The following is a 26,143-nucleotide window of genomic DNA, read 5'->3' as shown; positions in this document are numbered from 1 at the left end:
CGTTCTAAAGTCCTTGATTGCTATGAATTATAATGATTTAAATTAACTGTTATTAGATCATCTAATAACAGTTAAGAAGAAGTGTGTTTGAATGTTATATGTCCTTTTTTAGGACTTGTAACAAAAAGTTTAACAAAAACAAAACACATGTAAAATTTACATTCAAAGAACACGCTTGTATGCACATACAATTTTCTGAAAATAATTGAATTCACTTAATTGTGAATAAATTCGAAAATAATCCATAGATTTTTATGATCGATATCTCATTTTGTTCCTATTACATGTGGCTTTGCGATAAGGCAATAAATCTGAACATCTTTCGGTTTTTCATGATTTTTTACAAAAAAAAAATTGGATATTTTTACATAAAAAATATATTTTTTGCTTCAATTTGTTATTATAACTCCGAAACTACTGAGCCGATTAATATATATATATATATATATATATATCATTAAAAATTTGTACATAGCATGGGGAAAATGCTTTCAACATTCAATCAATCTAAAGAAGAACATTAACTACTCAATTTTATGTATATCAAACAAAATAGTTAAATTTTGTGAAAATTAACGAATTCACTTAATTGTGAATAAATTTGAAAAGAATCAATCGATTTGTATGATCGATATCTCATTTTGTTGCTATTATATGCGGCTTTGCGACATAGTAATAAACCTGAACAAGTTTTGCTATTTTCACGTAAAAAATAGATTTTTTGCTTCAATTTGTTATTATAACTCGGAAACTATTGAGCCGATTAAAATGCAATATATAAACAGATTAAAGGTTATGTAAATTTGAACTTTTCTAAGTTTACCTTAATAATATCGGACTAACGGCCATTCTCACAATGTACGATTAAAAGTTAACGTGAACTTTAACCGCAAGTTAGGCTAATTTGAATTTCACAATGTACGATTAATTCTTAATTGACACTATTTAACAACAAAGTTGCTGTTAAATATAACCGAACAAATTTCGCCGGTTAGCATCTTAATTGTAAGAAATATAATAAAAGAACATGGAAAAACATTTATATTTTTGTAATATTTATAATTTTTAAAAGTGTAAAGCGAAGAAAAGTAAATTTTGCACGGGGTGATCCATATACCACCCGGATATTGGACTTACAAACCAAACAACAAATGTGCACTTTTGCTTGTTGGTTTTCGGTAATTGTTGTTCAGTTTGTTCTGTAAATTTTACAGTTAGGTACCTTAATATTTTTGAGTTTTATATGTTTTTTTTTATTATACCACTAAGAAAACACAAACTATTATTTTTTATGCCGTCTTTTAGACAATTTTTTATATTTCAATCTTTCATTACACTATTTTTCGTAAACAAATGTATGCATTATTGCCATACTTTCTACTGAATGCTTTGGTTAAGTAATCAAATGATGGTGAAACGTAAATCGGTAACCGTTGGTTAAATGGTCCCCGTTAAACAAACCGACAGTTAGTTAATTTTCCGGTTAAAATGAAATAATCGTACATTGTGAAAATGGCCGTAAGCCTTTTTGAGTTATCATAAATTATGTGGAGAAACATCTAAACAAATTCACAATTTTAGAAAAAAAAATTTAAAACAAAATCTATCCATAGAATTGAAAAATTTTACCATTTTTGTACTTTTTGTACGTAACCATGATGCATCAAATCTATATAGTGGTTAGTGAAGCCTTTTTTTGCTGTTGACCTGTGTTATCTGTTGCTAGAACCGAAATATCTATGGATATAATAGAATGATACAATTAGCAACAAATTTGGCCATCGAAACTAATCTGAAAATTGTTACTTTTGGAAGAAACTTTTATGAAAATTAACAAAAAAATATTCCCGAGAATTCCCGGGAAATTTGTCCCGCGTAGGAACCCTAAGAGCTACCGATTTATTTCCAAAATAAAAATTTTCTAAAAGAGGTTTTTTGTATCATAACTTGTAGATTACAAATCGTATCAAAAACAGACAATGTTGTTAAGAAATACATATACCCAATGTTCTTTACTTTGGGGTCTTTCAAATAATTAAATAGAAATTTTGTTATAATTAATCTTATTAACCGTTTAGAATTTTTATGAATGCGAATAGATAATCTATAGGTGTAATGATCAAAAATAGAAAATTATTTAGGATGCAATTTGATTATACTGGAAGTGAACTCGCCCCTGATGGTTATAAGCACCAAATTCAAAACTTAAATTTTTAGCTATATCCCTTCAATAGCCCAGATATATAGCCTAGTTGTATTAAAATTAAAGATTTATTTAAATTTTTTATTTTTTTGTTGTAAAATTCCCCTACTATGTAGCATTAGTGGCTTTATTTTAGTTTATTTGACTAGGACATAATACTTTCAGTTGTATCATCGATAAAATCGTACGATTCTGTATTATAGTGCACCGTGACCTTTAGTTATTAATAGGGGGCGGATATTCATGCATTTATAAATAAATGTATGCGACTAAAGAAATCTGTTAAACGGAATAGTTATTACAACAAAAACAAAATAGAGCAATACTCGTTCTGTTTCTTTGTATTCATGCTTTAATAATTATTTTTTAATAAAGCATATTCTTAGGCTCATAATTTTATTTATGAAAAATCCGCCCCTAGTTATTAACTATAAATGTAATTTCATCACACACAGAAAGTAAGGGTTTCTGTGTTATTTTTTTTGTTTTTATTGTGAATATTTTAAATATGACATCCAGTATCTATCTATATTAAACATGATTATATATTTATTTGCATAAGTGTGTAATTTTTATTATTGTATATCTTAATATGTGTGAAATAATTAATATATTTATAGATAACTAAATCCAAAATATCCTTATAATTAACAAAAATCTTATTATTTTTCTCTTTTGTCTCTTTTCATATAAAAACAAAAAAAAAATAAACAAAACCAAAAAATATTACAAAATTAATGCACTTTGATAAACTACACAACACTTATGTATATATTTATATTATTTTAATTAATTACGTATATTTTCATTTTCATTATTATTTTTTTGTCTTTTTAATAAAATTTTAATAAATTTTTTTAATTTTGCTTTACTGTTTTTTGACCCCTTTATCCGTGTGTGTATTTGATTTATTAATGTTGTGTGTGTGTTGTATATAACTCACACGACCCCGACCCCGACCACGCACACCCTACACCCGTTATTATTTATTTATTTATGTACGTACGTGTGTATTATGTGTAAAATACAAATAATAATGGTGCGACGTTTTTATTTACTTTGATTTGAAACTTTCAATATTTTTTTAAATATTTCGAAATGGATTGTATTTATGACTTTTAAGTATGTAGTGAAATGCGTTGTGGTAGCCATAAAAACGATAGGTAATATAATGTTGGTTACTTACTTGCTACAATTTATGTTTGCTGTCATCGGAGTTCAACTCTTCAAGGTAAATTATAAATGTTAGCATTTGAAACAAACATGATCTACAAATTATATTAAAGTCGCCGGATTTTTTCCCACAAAAGTTGGAACAAATTACATATGCAAGATTTTACAGTCGGTGGCTTTCAAAAATGCACAATATATGTTGGCAATACGTCCTATGAGGAACGGCCCTGAGTGTATGACTTAAAAAATGTGTGATTTTTTTTAAATAATTTTGAAACATCTGTACAATATAAATTTATTCAAGGTATTGGCCGTTGTTAGCTATGACATTTTCCCATCTTTCTGGCAACATATGGATTACGAGGCAAAAGAACACCTCATCTTTTGAGGCCAAGAACGAATCAAGTCCTTTTCGGATACTTTGTTCTGTGAAGCGTATCCCAGAGAGATTAACGATAGTATTTTAACAGGTATTGCAACATGTGGCCTAGCGTTGACATGATGGAATATTACGGTTCCATGTCTGGCCTCATATTCAAACGAATCAGTTGCGTTCATTACATGTTCCCTGTGATGGTCTGGCCAGATTTAAGCAGCTCATAATAATAGGACCCTTTTGGTCCCACCAAATACGGAACATTACCTTAGCGCCATGGATATTTGGCTTCACATACGATCTCTTACGCTTCGGGTTATCGTAATGGATCCATTTTTCATCGCATGTAATGATTCGGTGCATTTCGGACAAAATCGTGTTTCAAGGTCTCTCTATTCCTATGGTACCCACTGAATTCGGCTGCTTGCAAACGTTTTGAAACTGCTGCTTGAGTAGGTCCCAATGATTTTGCAAGCTCTTGTTGAGTTTGACAACAGTCTTCCTGGAGTAATGCCTCCAATTTAAGTTATTAAAACCTAAAACCACATTCAAAAAATACGCCATCTATTGTAAATCCCGCACTTGTAAAGGTAGGATGGTCACACACGCCAAATATTTATTCAAAAAAAAAAAAACGTAACCACTTTATTCTAGTACAAATTTGTTTGATGTTGTTTACCCTTGCGAGTATTTTCAAATAAAATACAAATAAATATTTATTTTGAATCATCCTAAATAACATACGTTTTTGAAATAAATTAATAAAAGAATTCAAATATATTTTATTTAATGGTTACGTCTTTTTCGTCAAATATTTGTCATGTGTGACCATACCTTAAGTCATACACCCAATATATTAAACAAAAAGGGGAGCTCAATAGTAAAATAAAATAAAACATTAAATTAAAACAATGTTTTAACATATATGTATGTACGTATATATTCGCGACACCTGTGAAATATTTTGTAGAATTATTTTTTAAAACTCAAAAGTTTTAGCAAAATCGGATAACGTTTAGGGGTCAAAAGTTTTGGGCCAAAACAATGAAATACTATTAAAATTAGATTTTGTATTTCAATTAACCATAGATATAAATAAAATATAAACATTTTCTGACATCCATTCCAACCCATTAGAGCTTCAGACCAAAAAAAAAAAAAGATAAATTTTCAGAAACAATCTAAAATTAAATATTAGAAACTAGGCTACAAAATGTATATTTTCCGACCCTATAAAGTATATATATTCTGGATCCTTATATATAGCGAAGTCGATTAAGCCATGTCTGTCTGTCTGTCTGTCTGTCTGTCTGTCTGTCTGTCTGTCTGTCTGTCTGTCTGTCTGTCTGTCTGTCTGTCTGTCTGTCTGTCTGTCTGTCTGTCTGTCTGTCTGTCTGTCTGTCTGTCTGTCTGTCTGTCTGTCTGTCTGTCTGTCTGTCTGTCTGTCTGTCTGTCTGTCTGTCTGTCTGTCCGTTCGTCTGTCTCTTGAAATCAATTTTCTGAAGACCCCTGATATCTTCGGGATCCAAATCTTCAATAATTCTGTCAGACATGCTTTCGAGAAGTTTTCAATTTAAAATCAGCAAAATCGGTCCACAAATGGCTGAGATATGAGGAAAAAACCGGGACAACCTCGATTTTTTACCTATTTTTTACATATGTATATCTGGATTACTAAGTCATTAATATAGACACTATGGATATCTAATGATAGATATTTCAAAGACCTTTGCAACGACGTATATAAGACCATAGTAAGTTGGACCTACAATGGGTCGAAATCGGAAAAACATTTTAACCCGAATTTTTTTTTAACCAAAAAATTTTTTTTAAATTTAAAAAAAAAAAATTTAATTGAAAAAAAAAAATTCGAAAAAAAATTAAAATAACAACTTTGGAATAAAAAAATTTGCTTACCTAAAAATATTTAAAATTTGTGTTTTGAAGTATAATTTGGTGAAGGGTATATAAAATTCGGCATAAAAAAACAAATTTTAATATATTTTTTAAACTTTTTCTTACAGTTTGGCTATTTTTAAAAGAAAACTGTTTTTATATTTTTGAGCAAATGTCAAATGTTACCAGCGTTGCCAGAAAAATGTTGAAAAACAGAGCTGCATTAGCAAAAACTCGTTGTATGTAACTAGTTTATCTCAAAAGCTGGTTTTGTTTTGTATGGATAAACAAGTTTCTCAAACTAGTTCATCACCATAAACAACTTATAACATGTTTATGGCGTAGGTGTAAATGCACTATTACCTGTTTAAAATAATTTTGATAATTGAAAATTTGGGATTTGAAATATGCACGAAATTTTATGATTTTATGTCAGAAAATTTTTATATTTAAACATGAAAATGAAAAACTGGAAATTCAATTTTTTAAGCATTAATTTTATGGAAAATATTGCAATCGAAATATATAATCAATTGTGCAATATATATCCGATGTTGCTCTAATTTTTAGAATTTAGATAACGAAGAACCATTTTTACTTGGAAGCAACGAAAAAATTCAAATTCAGGGTCAACTTAGTAGACATTTGGTATAACACAACAACGATGAGTCAAATCGGATAAGTTACAATAGTATTAAAATATACACAGAAACATTCTGCTATATAAAAGACATAACGAAGTAAAATTTTGTTAAACTAATTCTACAAAATGTTGATAATATCAGAATATTATTCTCTTTAGAATGTTATTAATAGGGGCGGATTTTCATGCATTTATTATTGGAAAGAACGTGCCTAAATATACTTAAAAAAAATCAAAATATTTTTAGCAAAAAAAAAATTTTTAAAAAGGGCCCATTTTGAAAAAAAAAATTTGAATTTGCAAAAAAAAGTCAATAATTGTATGCCTTGAGTTAGAAAATATTTATTTTGATAGATATCCCACTCGCATCCCACTAAGCGACCAAATAGTTCTTCAAGAAAATATCTAAAAAAAAATAAAAAGGGCCCATTTTGAAAAAAGAAGTCAAAAAAGTTTTTGATTTTGGAAAAAAAATATTAAACATTTTTTATTTTTTTTTAAATATTTTTTTTCGAAAGATTGAAGAAATAGCTATTTAAATTATGTGGGACACATTTTGCTAAGAACAATAAACCTTCTTGCCAAAATATCAAATTTTGACCTCTAACTCAGAGAGTTCTCGACCGATCTTGTTTCATTCCGATCGAATGACATCGATTTCAAAAGTGGCTCACTTGACACGAAATGCCCCATATACATTTTTAATTAAAATCGTGAAAAAATTTTGCAAGATTTTCTTAAAATAAAACATAAAATTGCGCTTCATTTCATTTTCTATTTAAAGTGCAGTTTTAATAAAATAGTCCAAATCGTTTCAGTATACACTAGCGTTTTAAAAACGTTTGTCAGAACACCTATTTGACTTTTGATTCAAATCGAAAAAGCTAATTTCAAGAACATGGGTAATGGATAAAGCAGAATCCCGCCATTAATTTCATCTCGTAATAAATGACTGTGTAGAATGTACAATTAATAAATTGTTGATAGCTATTTTAATAAAATATGTAAACAGTTTTGAAACCAAATATTTAGAAATGAAATTTTCAATAGCTGATAGAGAAATGATGAAGACTTAAAGTCAGTTTCTTGATGTAGAAAGAATTTAATCGACAACATTTGTTTGAAAAATGTTCAGTTTTCTAATATTTAAATCATTAACAAGATTCGTTATTAAAAATTGGGAAAATATGCTTACAAATCGATGCCAGTTGACAGCGGATAGATAATTATCTATTATTATAATTAGTCTATATTAGCATTTGCACGTTCGAGAAAAAACATGCATTTATATAAATCCGCCCCCTAGTTACTATTAACTCCCCCCTAAATAAAAAACTTGGTAATGACTTGCAATTACAGAACAAATTTTCAAAGACTTCTTCTTACCATCTACATTACTTAGAAGCAGTTTGGTAAGGTCTGATATACATATAATCTCATATATATATATAATTACTTGCTTACGAAATTCATAAATACATTCATTCATGATTACATATTTGTTAATTGAAATCTAATCCAAATTGATTTGAAATATTTTTTTATTTTATCTCGTAGAAAATAAATCTAGAATAATTTTTTAAAGATAATTTGTAATAGATTTAATCGTAATAACCTATTTAACTTCCTATGTGTAAGCGTTAGTGGTAAGTACTTACCTCCAATGACATTGTCGAGTTAAAATAATGACTTATGCATTAAACACATTCAAGACAGCAGGCTATCAACTTCAATCTGTCAAAAATAAAATGCACACGTTTATATGGAGACGATTATTTTAACGACAGCACAGCTACACGGCCACACGACTACTCATGCCGATGTAGCCGAATTAGGCTAATTTCTATTTTTGTCAACTACAAAACAGAAATAGTGTTGCTAATATAATAAAAATAATGTAAATCAAATTAGTGCTTAAAAAAATATATTTTTTTTACTTAATTAAGAGAAGTTTCTGATAACCATATTGAAATAAATTAATAACAGGTACATAATTAATTATAACCATATATATATTTTTACTCAAAATAATTGTTTCAGTCTTAATTACTTTGGAATTTTGTACGGTTATTTTTTATTAAAGTGGCACCACTGAATTATTAATCAGCTGTTTACTTTGTAGCTGTCGTCTTTAAAATAATTCAGTAGCTGCCACACGACTACAACTGTAACCAGCAGAATTTGTGTTCGTGTAGCCTGTTGTCTTGAATGTGTTTAATGCATTAATATGCCAATGTGCAAGTAGTTAAGAGTAATTATATATATGTATTAGCATTTTAATTCATTACTTGGTACAAATATAGTTCGGTAAATAACTTCAACAACGTCAATTGATATTTAATTATTTCGGGAAAAAACTAAAATTTAAATCATAAGTTGGATATCATTATCTCAAATTAACTAATAGCCTGTTTCACTCCAAATGGGAAACGTTGAACCTTTCACTGCCAGGATCATATGTAAAATTATTGAACATTTGGTATTTTTCAATAAAATACAGCAAAATCTTATGTACATATTTAGAATTGTCATGAATAAATCCCAAATATTAAAAAAATTTTGTTTATCAACTTGGTCTTCAGTAATAATCTCTAGATTTACGTCGTGAGTGGTTTCGGTAAATGATGACGTAAATCGAATTTCATATTGTTCGTAGGTGGTACATTAGATCCGCCCTTAGAAAAATGTATTTGCTATGGATAGTTGCTAAAACTTACTGATGCTAATTTTGAGACCAATGGGATAAGAGAGATCCTTTGCTGGAAATCGACTTAAAGTGGTAAAATTGTGTAAACAAAAATCTCCTCGGCTTCGCCCAGTAGCATTTACTAATGTTAGTTCGTCAAGTTTCTTATTTATTTGCAAATAAAATATCTAAATTTGTACTGCAAAAAAAAAGAAAAATGCCGAAATTTACCCGGAATTTTTGAATTTTTTTTTTATGAACCATCTCCTGAAAATTTCGAATCGAAAATAAAAAAATCAGTCAAATCGCTCCAGCCGTTCTCATGTGATGCCATTACATACATGGACCATTTCATTTTTATATATATAGATTTGTTTGGTGCTGATTAAGGTGGACCTAATTCTTTTATTTTAAATTTTTCAAAAAACAAAGGGCAGTTTTGTGTATGGTTAGGATGAACAAAAATTTACAAAAGTTTAAGCTCGATCGGTTAAAAATTGGCTTGCCGCACGAGGGTTAAAGTTCGTGAGATCGAACTACTCAGGAGTTACCCCTAGGGACGTAAAACATATGAGCAACCCCCATTATTTTTGTATCCCCAATATTTCTCTAGAACAAACTTATCCTCTATCTCCAAACCAGAAAAAAATAATTTTCAGGAAAACTGGAAATAAAAACCAAGTATAAAATCTGTGAATGTGGATCGGATCGAAACAAAATATTTTTTACCTGAAACATGGGTATTGGATCGGAAAATTTTTATACTTTTTTTAATATAGGGAATTACCGAATTACAGTTCATATTTTTTGTTTATGTTAGACACATTATTTTATGTACATTAACGTATTGATCTTTTAGTAATTTTTAATTAAAACATACAAACTGTGAGCGAAAAATTAAAAAATGAGACTGTTATTTTAAGGTGTGTTATTTAAAAGTATATTGTGAGAGTGAATAGTTCGTCTTTACTGTTAAAACATAGTAGCCCAAGAAAATAACAAGGAAAACTACATTTTTGTATTTCAATGGCATCATCTATGACAAAAAATTTATTTGGGATTACATCAGCACAACATTTATTTGATTGAAAATATTCACTTATCAAAATATTCTTCATCGAAGTTATCACAAAGGATTACTTTATACATAATTTGTCTTTCATATAAAAAAATTTGCCTAGGAGCATTTGCAGGCCAGGTGATAAATACGAGGCTTTAAAAACATCGGCATATGATATACGTGTGGCCCCATATTACGTTATTTTAAAGTTAAGGATCAACATACAGGAATAAATATTCTTATTTTCTTGCATTTGAACGTGTGTTATATTCATACATTTTGTTTGTCTATTCGGCATAGCCAAATGTAACATTCTAAGTTATTTTTTGTGTCAAATGTATGTATTTTTTTTAATTAAAAATGTTAGCCCTTTTTAGCCATTTTTTAGCCTTTTTGTTCACCATGAATTGGCAACACTGCATATAAGGCCCTCTTACGAAAATCACTTAAAGGAGCATAAATATCGTAAAAAAATGGTTAGTTACACAAAATTCAGCTCATTTTCTTACTGCAGGGTATTACATGGTCGGACTTGGCCGACCATACTTTCTTAGAACTCTTTACTAATATTAAATTTTATTGGAAAATAAAATATTTCTAAAAAAAATCAACATTTTATTAAACATTTTTTTAATTATTCGAAAAAAAGATGGACTCAGAAAGGCTTTTATGTTATACAATATAATAAATACTCAATGAGCATATCAAGCAAAAATATTGGGGATACAAAAATAATTGCTCATACATTTTACCTCCCTCTGAGTAGTTATGAGCCTTTTCTATCCATTTTCCACCAATTTCGTTCTCACAAACTTAAACACTCGTGTGGCACGCTAATTTTAACCAATCGAGCTAAATCTTTGTAAATTTCTGTTTTTATCCTAACCTCACTCAAACCATTTTTGCATTTTTCCACACATTGAGGGTGTACCTTAGTGTTGATAAATCTTCAAATTATAAGCATAAGTCCGGTTTCTCTTATTTTAGGAGTTATAGGACTTCAAAGTAATTATATATAATAGTTAACATCTCATATAATTATTGAATTATCTGACAAAAACTATTTTATTTTTCTGGTATGTGTTACCCATTATAACAAGAAACTGTTTTTGAAAAAGAAATTCACACAAATTTTTCCATGTTACTCAAATATCATATGTATACAAACGGAGTGACAACATCAATATACCCCCATTTATTTTTTAAAATAGTTATAATATTCATGGAAAACTTGGCTTTGATATACAAAACCTTAAGTAACAAGACGATTATTATGTACCCTTTTCGGCTTTTATTAATAACACAGGGCAACAAAATCGAAACAATTTTGGAGGCTTTTTAAACCACTACACAATTTTGAAGTATTGTGGTAGTACAAAAATGGTAAAATTTTTAAATTCTACGCATAGATTTTTTTTTAAAAACAAAAAAAATTTGCTATTTTCACGTAAAATATATATTTTTTGCTTCAATTTGTTGTTATAACTCCGAAACTACTGAGCCGACATATATAAATTATATAATTAAAGGTTATGTAAATTGGAACGTTTTTAAGTTTACTTCATTAATATCGGACTAATCCTTTTTGAGTTATTATAAATTATGTGGCGAAACATCTAAAAAAATTCACAATTTTAGAAAAAAAAAATCTATATTAGAATTTAAAAATTTTACCATTTTTGTACTTAGGTAATCATGATGCATCAAATCTATATAGTGGTTAGTGAAGTCTTTTTTTTGCTGTTGACCTGTGTTATATATTTATTACGAAGTACGTATGACTCAAAGTAACCAGCTGTACACCCTATTAACCTGGTTAATTTAACCAGGCGGCTGGAGCATAATTCTCCTGACTGAAACAAAGCCAAAAAAAATCATCTTGAACTTAGTGAAATGGGCTTGGAAAGATTTTAGTACTATTTGTTAAGCCCATATCATTATTATTATCAGGGCAAGTTTAAACATGCACAAAAAACTCCAAAATAGGCACACAAATATGCAGAAAAATTATTTTGATTGTAAAGCTACGTATACACGGTTGTCATATTCTTACAATATTGTCAGAAAATGTTCAATAAATGGTTAACACCCATATGTTTCAACATAAGTTCTCATGGTTGTGTTAACCATTTTATGAGCATGTTCTGACAATATTGTAAGAATATGACAACCGTGTATACGTAGCTTAAGAAACATTTCCTTACAAGAAACATTATTAAAAATTTAATTATGTTTATTTGTTATATAAAATGACCAAACATGTTTTTGTCTTCAGCAGACATACATAGTTAGATGGTCTAATTATAAGTCTCATAAGGACGATGTGTCGTGGTAGATAAAAGTAATAATATTTTCTTTTAATACATTATAGTCGAAGTGCGAAATATGCATAATTCTGCAAGGTTCAGCAAAAGATTAATTTTTTTCGAAAAACTTGTGAAAAATGCAAAAGATCACTTGCCCTGATTATTTTTATTATTATTATTTTTATGGACATATATTTTATTTTGATTTGCTGATTTTTATGATTTATTCACAAAATATGTTCTCTAATAAACTTATAACTAGGGGAAATTTTTCAAATGTTCCGATGGGTCCAAGATGTTTGAAAGCGAGTGCCAGTAAGTATCATAAAAAATAATATATGTAGGACAGACAGCAAATAAAATATTTTAATATAAATTTATTTTTGTATTTAACTAAAATAGTGGTACTTATTTGATCTATGAAAACGGTGATATCAATAAGCCTCGTCTGAAGGAGCGAGAATGGAAGAACAACAAATTCCACTTCGATGATGTGGCCAAAGCAATGCTGACCTTATTTACGGTATCAACATTTGAAGGATGGCCCAAGTAAGTACCTAATGTGTTTGAATACATTTAGAGTGTTGGTCGAAATACATTGAACAAAAAAAAAAAAAACAAGTGAGAGTGCTATATTCGGCTATGCCGAATCTTATATACCCTTCACCAAATTATACTTCAAAATACAAATTTTAAATATTTTTAAGTAAACAAAATTTATTTGTATATATATATTCTGGATCCTTATAGATAGCGGAGTCGATTAAGCCATGTCCGTCTGTCTGTTGAAATCAACTTTCCGAAGCTCCTTACATACACGATCAATATCTCCGGAATTCTTCCGGCTCAGTTGCTATTTAAAATCGAGAAAATCGGTCCACAAATGGCTGATATATGAGGAAAAAACCAGCCCAACCGATTTTTACCTATATCTGGATTAATCCTAAGTCATTAATATACAGACAATATGGATATCTATATAAATTTTTGTTCGGTTTAAAAAATATTTTTTACGATTTTGACCCATTGTAGGTCAAACTTACTATGGTTTTATACGTCGTTGCAAAGGTCTTAGAAATCACCCATATTCTGGTTGTCGTCGTCGACAATTTAAAAATGGTATTCTGTTTGTCGTTATTGACTGCTATCGATGACTGTCGACACACATTTGGTATTCTGTAAGTCAATACGGCGTCGATATTGTATTGTGTCGACACTGATTTTGTCGTCGTCATTTTTGGTGACGACTAGTTGTTTTTTTAAAGTTAAAAATGGAGAAAATATAATAAAATGGAAAAAAATAAAAAATTAAAGTAACAAATTCTTACCAATTTGAAAAACTTGTTGAGGAGTTGCGGAAAAATCTACTCTCGCAAGAGGATTTAATCGAGGAAATGTTCCAAGCAAGTTTAAAGTTCAATGATAAGAAATGACCAAAGTTTTAAATGCTCTTGGCCCATCCAGGAGACTTTCCGATGGATGGCAAACGGTATGGAAATTATTAGATGTTTATATAGGCATATGTATAATTAATATATCATATTTATTAGGTATGGAGAGATTTAAAGTTAAAAAAAAATGGTAACTAACAGAAGTGTGTGTAATGCTACAGGTGGCGGTAGATTTAAACAGTTGGCACCCCTTTGGAGGAAGATGTAGCAAATCTCTTGCAGTTTAATAAACTTATAAATCCGGAAGGTGCTGTGCAATGTGTCCAATGTCAGAATCAGGGCAATAATGTTGAGATCCTAGAATCAGCAGGATTTTTGGAAGGAGAGTCTGACGTTATTGAATTGGACACAATAGATGCCCCATTGAACAAGAGATACCTGGACCTTTATCGCGAAATAACGTGATTGTACTCCGAAAAGAAAAGGAACCAGTTCTGTTTCCAAAAACTGTCATTTCTAAAGGATTCAGAGTTTCGGTCAATATTTTAGAAAATGCAGGTTGCGACAAACCCAAATTAAAAACGTTTCCAACACTAACCTGATACGAACCCTGTGCCAGAAATCTGAATGTTGTTGCCAATTTTATTGGCGCATATTCATAAACGATCACCAAGTATTGACTTTTTTAAGTACCTATTTAAGTTACTCACAATTGGTTACTTTCAGCACAATTAGTTAGCACTTAATCATGGGTAAAGTTGTAACTAAATCAGAGGTTCGCAAAAATAAATCCTCTCACCAATAAACTTACTCTCACCAACACATTCAATTCTTTATTTTATACAGTGCACCTACAAACACACAAATACAAAAACTGAAAAAATAAAGAAAAAGTCATACACCAGTGCTCATGCGTATTCCTAGTTGTCTCGTTGAGTGGACACCGACTACTAAAATGTAAGAGCATAAGAATACGTGTGATTTGATTCTGCACAATTGTGCTATGGGCTGCGCATTACTGAACTAAATTCCAACTACTAATACATTCAAAGGGCAAGTAAAATGAAATTTTTCAATAGAACGTTGTTGACAAAAAAACACATCTCTAGTTTATTTTCTTTTTGTATGGATGTATTAAAATTAAATCAATCAGCTGTTTTTTTGAATGTATTAGTTAGTTGGCATTTAATTACAACTTTACCCATGATTAAGTGCTAATTGCGCTGAAAGTAACCAATTGTGAATAACTTAAATAGGTACTTAAAAAAGTTAACACTTGGTGATCGTTTATGAATATGCGCCAATATCGCCTTATTTGAAAGATGGAATTAAATCATCATTTATTTCAAAAACAATGGCGCATATTCAAAAATCATAACTAAAGTCGGAACTAGTAAAACAGAAACTAAAAAATAGTTCATAGATAGTTGGAGATCTTATTCACAATTCATAACTAGCTTAGTTACTGCTTTGACATGTAGAGAAAACAAAATGTCGATAATATTTGGTATATATTGTAATTAATTAAAAGGCTTTTAAAGCTCTTACAAAACTATTTTTGTTCTCTAAAAAGTACATACAAAATTTATAGTTATAGTTTGTATGTAAATCAATTAAAATAATGGCATGTAAAATTAAATTTTTCAATAGAATCCCTGCAGTTCATTGCACTAGTTCCGCTACGTCGAATTAGTTAGCCACTAAGAACTACTACTAGTGAATTTTCAACCCACTCGCAACGTTATTGACTGGTGAATTTAACACGGGGATGTCATTGCAAGTGGCCGATTGGCACACTCTGCATAACACTTCACTATTAAATTCGATAGTACAAATACTCCAACATTTGAGAAAAAAAGAAAAAATAACTTTTTCTGAGAGCGAGGTTGAACACATAACCTCTCGTTTTTTAGTCAAATGCTCTAACCACTAAACCACAGAGCTCTTATTTGTACTGCTCTCTAATTGTTATTAAGAATTACATGTGAATCTACTCTCAATTTTTGCATTTTCTACATCATCAGTGAGAACGAAAACACAAACGGCCACATTCAGCATTACATGTGGCCATCGAAGTGGTATATTTTAGAGGATTTTATTTTTCTTGAATTTATTTTCAAAAACTAAAGACAAATATCTGACTATTGTTTATTACTGAATATGCTGGTGAAATGTAGTGCAAATGTTAATCATTTAACTACCACATCGAACTAGTTAGTTGTACAAGTAGTAATATAGCTAGTGAAAGGTTTCCAATTGGCACTTTTCAAACAGCTGGGATGTTGTTGACAAAAAACAAACACATCTCTAGTTTATTTTCTTTTTGTATGGATGTATTAAAATGAAATCAATCCCAGCGGGAAAAAATGATAGGACTTCAATTTGTAGGCCTTCTAAAAGGCATACTTACACATTCTAAAAGATCCGATACTCATTCCACCCTGCCTGCTCTTAGAAGGTGTTCAAGAAGCCCTATGAATCCCCTTCTAATAACAAGTGAGCTTGTTGGCTGCCAACAGCCCATCATAAGTAGGCCTTCTCTCAACCCTCTAACAGCAGCGAGTATGCAAGGCCTTGGCTCGCAATGACACGCCGTGTAAAATTGAAATGATTTTGCAATGCGGTAAAATGATTTTGCAAGTCCTTGTGTCTGCAAAATGAGGCATTTAGGAAGGCCTCTTTACTGCATCTTTTTCCCGCTGATATCAGCTGTTTTTTGAATGTATTAGTTAGTTGACAGTTAGTTCCCAGCAGTTTGAAAAGTGCCAATTGGAAACCTTACACTAGCTATATTACTACTTCTACAACTAACTAGTTCGATGTGGCTGCTAAAGTGGTAGTTAAATGGTTATCACTTGCACTACATTTCACCAGCATATTCAGTAATAAGCAATAGTCAGCTATTTGTCCTAAGTTTTTTAAAATAAATTCAAGAAAAATAAAATTTTCTAAAATATACCACTTCGATGGCCACATGTAATGCTGAATGTGGCCATTTGTGTTTTCATTCTCAGTGATGATGTAGAAAATGCAAAAATAGAGAGTAGACTCACATGTTATTCTTAATAACAATTAGAGAGCAGTACAAATAAGAGCTCTGTGGTTTAGTGGTTAGAGCATTTGACTAGAAAACGAGAGGTTATGTGTTCAACCCCGCTCTCAGAAAAATTTATTTTTTTCTTTTTTTCTCAAATGCTGGTGTATTTTCACTATTGAATTTAATAGTGAAGTGTTATGCAGAGTGTGCCAATCGGCCACTTGCAATGACATCCCCGTGTTAAATTCACCAGTCAATAACGTTGCGAGTGGGTTGAATATTCACTAGTAGTAGTTCTTAGTGGCCAACGAATTCGACGTAGCGGAACTAGTGCAATCAACTGCAGGGTTACAACTATACCCATGATTAAGTGCTAACTAATTGTGCTGAAAATAACCAATTGTGAATAACTTAAATAGGTACTTAAAAAAGTTAACACTTGGTGATCGTTTATGAATATGCGACAATATGTCTATATTAATGACTTAAGGTACGGTCAGACACAGCTAATATTTGAAGTTTTTCGACAAATATTTCCAGGGCACACTTAGAAAGGTGATTGCATCACTGCAATAAATACAACAATACAAAAACAACAGGTACTTTGTTTTTGTTAAAAGGTAGGTGAACTGTCAAAGTTGCCTGTTGTTGTTTTTGCTTTTGGGTTTGTTGTATTTTGCGCCACAACAACCACTAGTGAATTGACAGTTCAAACTGAATAAAAAAAATAATCAGCTGTTTCATCGCAGTCACCTTTCTAAGTGTGCCTTGAATATTTCATTGCTTGAATCTGACCACGAATAAAATTAGAGCAAACAACAAAACAGATGTTTTTAGTCAAACAAAATTATTTGTCGGTAAACAAAATATTTTCTTAATGTGAACATAGTGTGACCACTTTCAATATAAATACCTAAAAAATATATAATTTGATCTTGCAAATCTTTTTAGGGTTAAAGTACTTATTTCGAATTGTAAAGCAATTATTTGAATAAAGTTTTGATGAATTTTGTTATCATATATTGAATTTAATTTTTCACATTTTGTTTGACCAAACTGCTGCGTAAAAGAATCATTAAATATATTTGCCGTGTGGTCCCACTATATCAAATATTTTCATGAAATATTTGTTTGATCAAATACAGTGAAAACAAAAATTATTTGCTCAGCATGGCGGAAAAATAAAAGGAGAATATTTAAGTATTCTAGGGACTAAATTATATACACAATTTCATTATTTTTTTTTAAACATAAATACATATTCAATATTTCTTGAACATTTGGTATTTAAATTATTTTCATTAAAAAAATTGCATCAATAAATGAAGACTTCTTCTTCACATAAAAGTCAGTCAGCCGAGAATGCCATACTGGGAGAAAAACTAATTGAAGACATGAAGTCTATGTTGCGATTTTTGCATTTTTATGCGATTTATATTTTTATACGTTTCACATAGTCAGATGTTTAATTATATTTTATACATAGTACATGGAATTTTTCTATTCACAAAATTTAAAATTGCTCAAATGTATTGAATATTTATTGTATTTGTACAGATTGAATTTAAAATCAAAGAAAATAGTTTAGACATACTTACATAAATAGTATGATTTGATTCCAATTAAAAATTAATTCTTAAACAGTATGATCTGTTTAATTTGTTTTACTGCAGAAGAAGAATATGTCTAATAATATTTTTACTTTTCTGATTTTGTTATCATAAAAAAATTGTTATTCTAAATCTTTAGATAATACAATTGAATTGCAATTATTTAAAAATATATGTAAAAAAGATAAACATTTCCGTAAAATTTTATAATATTTGTGAATAAGTATAACAAGTAGTCTGACTTCTCTATTTTTCAATTGTCGATTAAATATAGTTCAATTCACGTTAATTCTTTAACACATAGAATTTTATAATTTTATTTTAGACTTCTAGCTCATTTTAATTTCCGATTATTGTTAATTTTACCATAGTAATATTCGTTTTGTTTGAATAAAAAGATTTTTAGTTCAAAATCCAAACAAAGCCAAAACAAATACAATAAAATTCCAAAATTGTTTATTAAGTACAATTATACAATTATATTATTAAATTGTTCAAACTTAAGTTATTTTCACGATTTGTTTTCATTATTTAGCAATTTTTAATTTAAGATATGGCAACACTACTTTTGCGATAACACATGATGTAACAGCTGTTATTTGACGCTGTTTGATCTTGCAATTGAATTGCAAAATCAAATAAAAAATTACACAAAATGGATGAAAATATTTGCTCTTTAGTGGTCACACATTGGTCACATTACAAGAATGTTTTCTTATCGGCAAATAAATTTGTTTGACCAAATTCAGCTGTTTTCTTGTTTGCCATGCAACAATATTTTATGTTCAAACTAGAAACATAAAATATTTGACGTTTAAATAAAAGTACTGAAATTTCACAATTCTTTTAATTGTAAAGCAAATATAGTAATATTTTAATTTCTAGAAATGTCTTCTTTATTGTTGAAAGAAATTAAAGTTTTTTTGCAGCTTTATTTAATAATTATTTAGAAAATATATTACCATAAATGTGACCACAAGACAAATATATTTTCCCCTTCGAGTGTTTGATAGTATTTCGGTGTAGTTTGATTAAACAAATATGGCAAATAAATGTGTACAGTGTAACCACAAAATCAACCATGAATTATTTGATGTAGTTTTTATCAAACACATGAAACATCTTGTGTCAAATAATTTGCGTAGTCTGACCCTACTTTTAGTAATCCAAATATAGGTTAAAAATAGGTCAAAAATCGAAGTTGTCCTGGTTTTTTCCTTATATCTCAGCCTTTTGGGCCGATTTTAAATAGGAAACTTATCGAAAGCATGTCTGATAGAATTATTGAAGATTTAGATAAGGAAGATATCTGGAGTCTTCATACAATTGATTTCAACAGACCGACAGACAGACGGACATGGCTTAATCGACTCCGCTATCTATAAGGATCCAGAATATATATAATTTATAGGATCTCACGAAGGTGAAGGGTATAAAAATTGTGTATTTATTGTATTGAATTACATAAAAGCCTTTCTGAGTCCATCTTTTTGTCGAATAATTAACAAAATGTAAATAAAATATTTATTTTTTTTAGAAAGTTTATTATTAGAAATATTTTATTATCCAATAAAATTTAATAAATAATGATAATAGTAGTAAAGAGTTCTAATAATAACAAGTAAGAAAGTATGGTCAAGCCCGACCATATAATGCCCTACACTAAGAAAATGAGCAAAATAATTTTTCTTTAAAATTTTAATAATTTATTTATGTGAATGATTTTCGAAAGAGGGCCTTATATGAGAGCTATGACTAATTATGGGCCGATCGCCATGAAATTATGTGACATGACTTCCGTATACATAGAATTTTGTACAGATACCTATAATAATAAAACATTTATGACGGATAAAGTCCAATTTCGGGAGGACATTTGAATGGGGGCTAGGTGAAATAATTTACCGATTTCAGCCAGTTTCAAAAATGTAAATATAACACCATAAGATTCATTGTACATATTTTCAATACCCAAACCTACATACATATATGAATAAAAATTATCATTCAAAAATGCCTTTTAACTATTTTTAAACATCTTCCCACAAATTCGAACATAAAAATTTTTTCTAATTTGGACAGTACAACGCGTTGTTGCAACGTCTGTCTGGTCAGCTATTTCTCAATAATAAAAAAATGATAATAAAAAAAATCCTGATATTTGTTTAACAAAATTTATAAATGGAGTTTTGAAACTGCTTTTGAAAAATATTAACAAAGGAAAATAATATATATAAATAACATTGTGCTAGTTGAAAAAAATGTCAAGCGGGGCACCCGGCGCATGGTGGCATATCTCAATTTCATTGGCCAAAAGTCCAACTTTTTTGTTAACTCCGATTTCCAAAAATTTTAATGCCATTCAATAGTAAACACATTGAAACTAATGTAAAAATTAGATAAAAAAACTAATGAAAAAATTAGATAAAAATATTGTCAATTGTGTGCGTGGCATGCTGTTAAAGTCAAATATTTTATGTTATTTTATAAAAAATTTGATTTTTGTAAATTTGATCAGTGGAATAAAAGTGCTTAGGGTCAAAAGGGGTTAAACAAATTTTACTACCAAGAGAAAGGCCAAAGTGTCCTCTTTAAGCCCATATATACCTGTTTTGACCTGTTTGTTGAATACTTTATTCATTTGAATGAAATTACTCCCAAATTTTTTTCTATTTTTATTTTACCTGATCATATGACTGGCGCAAAGAACAAGTCGCAATTTTGAAGATATTGCGATAAAATTTGCTACATACATTTTTGGATAAAATATTTGGAGAACATTTGCTACTATAAAATTAAATATTAGCGATATTCATCATGTAGAGCTCTTGTCCTGGTACTAGAGCAAAAGAGCAAGTAAGTGTCACAAAATTTTATAAATTGTGAATGTACCTTTATAATTCACTGTCGATCAATATTTTAATTGCATTTGTAATGCATTTTTTAGCTTCATTCTTTTAATTTTTCTGTTATACATATTTTTTATTATACATATTTTTTAAATAAAATAAATTTTAAAATAAAATTTAATTCATTTCCAAAACAAAATTACATCATATATGTATGTATGTAGTTTAAAAAGTGTAAATAAGTAAAAGTGTAAATAAGTAAAAAAGTAGTTCTAATGTATTTTGTTTTTGGTTTCTGCTAAACACCTCTTTTGCTACTTTGCTAGAGAAAGTACTCTACATTGTGAATACCGCTATTATTTCGTATAAATAATGTTATATGTTCGTCATAGAACTATTTTTTTTAAAAAAATTTAGGTTTTAAAATGCATTCAGTAAATCATTTGACGATTTCTTATTTTAGTGGCAAAGTTTCCAGACACTGAGAAAACTCTTTCGCTTTAAACAGGTGGTGGGTTTATCGTTAATAAAGCATTATAAAGACAATCTAAATTTTTTCTCCGATTGCTACTTGCTTCAAATAAAGCTAATTCCCGCTTAAAACGACTTTCAGCATTTGAATTTAAATGTCGGCTTAATGCTTCAACTGTATCCTTAATGAGGTTTAAACCTCCACTAATATTTGGAACAAGCCATTCATCAAACAGAGATGTTATATTTAAATGAATTAAAGTATTTTTAATTAATTTTAAATTTCCCGTTTTTCCCGGGAAAAAAATTAAAATTTCCCGGGAATTCCAGACAATAAGTTTACCCAAACCCTAGTATCTACACTAGAGTGCTCCAAGATTGTATGGACAAAAAAAAATTCTAGGTACAGGCCGTCCCCCCTCTAGAATGGCTCTATGTTTTGTAGAAACTCGTTGTATAAAATATTAGGATGATAGGATAACGCTAACTGGTGCCGCAACGACGCTGAAGTTTTGAGGTGCATTTACAAGGGGAAAAAATGCAATTTTTTCAGTTTTTGTAAAAATTTTGGCATATTTTTCCAAAAAACCGGTTAACCGATTATTATAAAAAAACCGAAACCGGTTTATATTAAATTGCAATTTTTCGAAGAAACCGAAAACCGGTTTCTAAAAAATGTCGATGAATCGATCACCCTAATAATTAGTCATAGAGACCACATAGTGCCCTCTTCCGAAAATCATTCAAGAAAATAAATTACAGTGTAGGGTATTATATGGTCGAGCTTGACCGAACATACTTCCTTAAAATCCGCATTTTCATACTAAATGCTATAAAAAATTAAAAGTTCAAATTTAGCTTTAAATTTCTCAACAACTGCTGAACCGATTTTAATAAAATTAAAACTGGATAAAAATTCAAGAAGTTATCTGTCCACGGAAAAAAAAATTCTAAAATATCTCTATCGGTTCAAAAGTTACAGAGTTTTGGCCGATGAAAAACGATAATGAGCCACTGTGCGGCGGGTTAAACTAATTCGAGTACGCTGAATCCAGTGATGATAACCGTGTTTCTTAGGTTATCTCTTGTTTTCGAGAACGGTTTAGCTTATTGAATAGACTAAAAAACGAAATTCCGCAATAAAATTACCTTTAAGAAAGGCTGAAACTAGATTAAAAAAGTTTCAGTCTTGTTTAACCCGCCGAGTGCCCCGCTTGACAGAAAATTCTAGTACAGTGTAATTATTAAAAAAATAATAGGAAATATTATGATAGAAAAATTATGCATATGTTAATAATTCTTATAGTAATATTAATCCACGTTACAAATTTTCCAAATTATAACGTTTTTTTTTTTAAAAGAAAATTTTCAATAACCGATATTTAATTATTCAATAAACATTTCCCAATTAAAGGTACCGTTTTGTTCCTATTTAATATTCTATTATTGAAATATTAAGAAAATATAGGAAGCACATGCAAGATTGCTTTAAAATTTTTTTACTTTCAAAAAAAAATGTTCTAAATAATTTTGAACTAATCCACGAGTACTGTTCAACCCAATGTGCTTCGTTAAAAAATATATTTGAAATGTATTTTATTACTATATACATATGTACGTAACAGATGTCGGGTTTGTTTTTTATGTTGTTGACCTTTCGACCTTTGTCAATTTATGAACTACCTATATATACATATCGTCTATTTATTTTATTTTTAACTTTAAAAATCCAATAAGTAAGCAAAATGTATTATTATTATTAAATTATTCGTAACATAAAAATTTTGTTTTATTTTCTCTAGCCTCCTCTATGTCTCGATTGATTCAAATATGGAAAACGGTGGACCAATACATAACTTCCGTCCAATAGTGGCTGCCTATTACATTATTTACATCATTATTATTGCCTTCTTTATGGTCAACATATTTGTCGGTTTTGTTATTGTCACATTCCAAAATGAGGGCGAGCAGGAGTACAAAAATTGCGAGTTGGATAAAAATCAACGTAATTGTATTGAATTCGCCTTGAAAGCGAAACCAGTGCGGCGATACATACCGAAGCACGGCATTCAGTACAAAGTGTGGTGGTTTGTGACATCATCATCATTTGAGTACTCAATATTTGTTCTAATCATGATAAATACGGTAACATTGGCAATGAAATTTCATAAACAACCAGAATATTATACGGAAATATTGGATGCATTGAATATGATATTTACTGCTGTATTTGCATTGGAATTCGTTTTTAAATTGGCAGCATTTCGCTTCAAAGTAAGTTAAATAAATGTGTATTTTTAAAAATTTTATTAAATGAAATAAATTAAATTGAGGTACTAGCTTCGAGATAAACTCCGAAAAATAATGCTTAGAACTAACATTTTTCAATATGTTTTAATATTGAATATTATGAATGATCATGATTGTCAAGCTATTTTAAGGCTTGTCATGTTACAAGCCAACAAATATATTTTAATTTATTTAAGTAACCAATACACTTTTGATGAAACGGTTATGAACTAGTTCATTATTTAATGCTTTTTGCTCGAAATTATCGTTTTCGTAACTAATTCTTTTGTTCTTCAACTAATATTTACTAAAGAAATACTCGTTTATTGATAATTGAATACATTAAACAGACACAAGGACTTCTTTTTTTTAAATGGCCCCTTTTTACTTTTTTTGATCAAAAGAAAGCTCAGGTATTTTCCTTTAAGACCTTTTTGGTCGATTAGTGGGATATCTATCTATAAACATGTTTTGCAATTCAAGACATAACATTTTTATTTTTTTTTTTTGCAAATTATTAATATAGGCAATATGGATATCTAATGATAGATATTTCAAAGTCCTTTGCAACGACGTGTATAAGACCATAGTAAGTTGGACCTACAATGGGTCAAAATCGGAAAAAAAAATTTTTTAAACCGAATTTTTTTTTTAGATAATTGAAAAAACAAAACAAAATTTTTTTAAATTTAAAAAAAATTAAAAAAATAAAAATTTTAAAAATTAAAAAAAAAACCATTCGAAAAATTTTTTTTTCAAAAAATAAAAAAACAACTTTGTTTTTTTGTTTACCCAAAAATATTTAAAATTTTTATTTTGAAGTATAATTTGGCACAGTCGAATATAGCTCTCTTACTTGTTGTTATTTTTTTGCTCAAAAGAACGCTTAGGTCCATTCCTTATTTTGATTATAACCCACTCGCATCCCACTAAGTGACCATAAAGCTCTTAAAGGAATACACCTAAGCATTATTTTGATCAAAAAAAAAGTAAAAACGGGTAAATGTTGAAAAAAGTTTTATGTCTTGAGTTACAAAACATTTATTTTGATAGATAATAGCGAAAATAAATCTCTTAAAGGAAAAGACCTAGGGTTTCTTTTGAGCAAACAATTAAAAAATTACATTAGATTTGTCACCGTTTTACCGTCAGCACTTTCCCATATACGGTATAAGCAGCCATTTACTTAATAACTGCAGACTATTTCATAGGGCCCAATATGATTTCATCAGTGGACTTTCGCCGGATTGGCTTTCTGTCTTCTTCTTTAGCCGATATTACTTTTGCCAGTATCTGGACTCTATATGCATTAGTCGAACATCGATGACACATTCCAATTTCTCGGCTTTTGTACAATGTTTGCATCCCACGTTGCATTGCCGTGCTTCAAACCCTTGTTCGATTCTAAAGTCATAGCTCTGAAGCTGCTCAATCCAACGATCCAGTTGGTTGTTTAAATTGCAACAACTACCTAAAGGCAGTTGCAAGTGTTGATTATACAGATACTTGTGGCAATGCTTCACACACTCTAATACTGTAAAGCAGTCATGCCCAAGCCCTATACTCTTGGTACTCTTTTGTTATTGTAATTGCTCTTAGCTATAGGCCAAGGCGAATTTATACAAGGTGGAGTCAGTCAAACAGCTGATAATTTTTTTTTCGCTTTTTGGTTCTAACAATTGTCAAATCCTGTTTTTATATTTAAATATCTACATATTCTAAGCTTATTAACAAAATATTTATTGTTTACATAAATAAGTAAAGCCCTCACTATTCAATTATCTACACTATATTAAGTTTAAATACTTATTTGTTAAATTTTTCATTTTGGTTTTTTGACATTTGTTAAGACCAATCGTTGTTTTTGTAGAACTAACACCACCTTGTATTAATTCGCCTTGCTATAGGCTGTGTGTTTTGTATACTCACTAGAGCACTCAGCATTAGCAATACAAAATACACAAACAACTTTGTCTTATTATTTTTTTTGTCGTTCTTCACTGAATACACGCATGTTGAAAGCAACAACACTTTCGTATGCTTGCTGGTAAACATTGACGACTGCGTCATCCATGTAGATTTTGTTTTTGTTTATCGTATGATATTTTAAAAATGTGTGTGTTGAAAGTGATTTTTTTTTCTTTTTGGGCCGA

General features: G+C 29.4%; 1 protein-coding gene across 1 annotated transcript in view; it reads left to right on the top strand.

Annotated features, from left to right (window-relative positions):
• Positions 1-26,143, top strand: part of Ca-alpha1D (Ca[2+]-channel protein alpha[[1]] subunit D) — a 148,839-nt gene that overhangs the window by 102,634 nt on the left and 20,062 nt on the right. Inside the window, exons 17-20 of the mRNA XM_065514681.1 lie at positions 3,327-3,434; positions 12,606-12,658; positions 12,746-12,892; positions 23,504-23,975. Of these exons, the coding sequence (XP_065370753.1) occupies positions 3,327-3,434; positions 12,606-12,658; positions 12,746-12,892; positions 23,504-23,975 (780 nt within the window). The remainder of the gene's footprint in view (positions 1-3,326; positions 3,435-12,605; positions 12,659-12,745; positions 12,893-23,503; positions 23,976-26,143) is intronic.

Source organism: Calliphora vicina, chromosome X (genome assembly GCF_958450345.1).
Source record: "Calliphora vicina chromosome X, idCalVici1.1, whole genome shotgun sequence".
Lineage (NCBI taxonomy): Eukaryota > Metazoa > Arthropoda > Insecta > Diptera > Calliphoridae > Calliphora > Calliphora vicina.
This window is presented reverse-complemented; position numbering and strand designations above follow the sequence as displayed.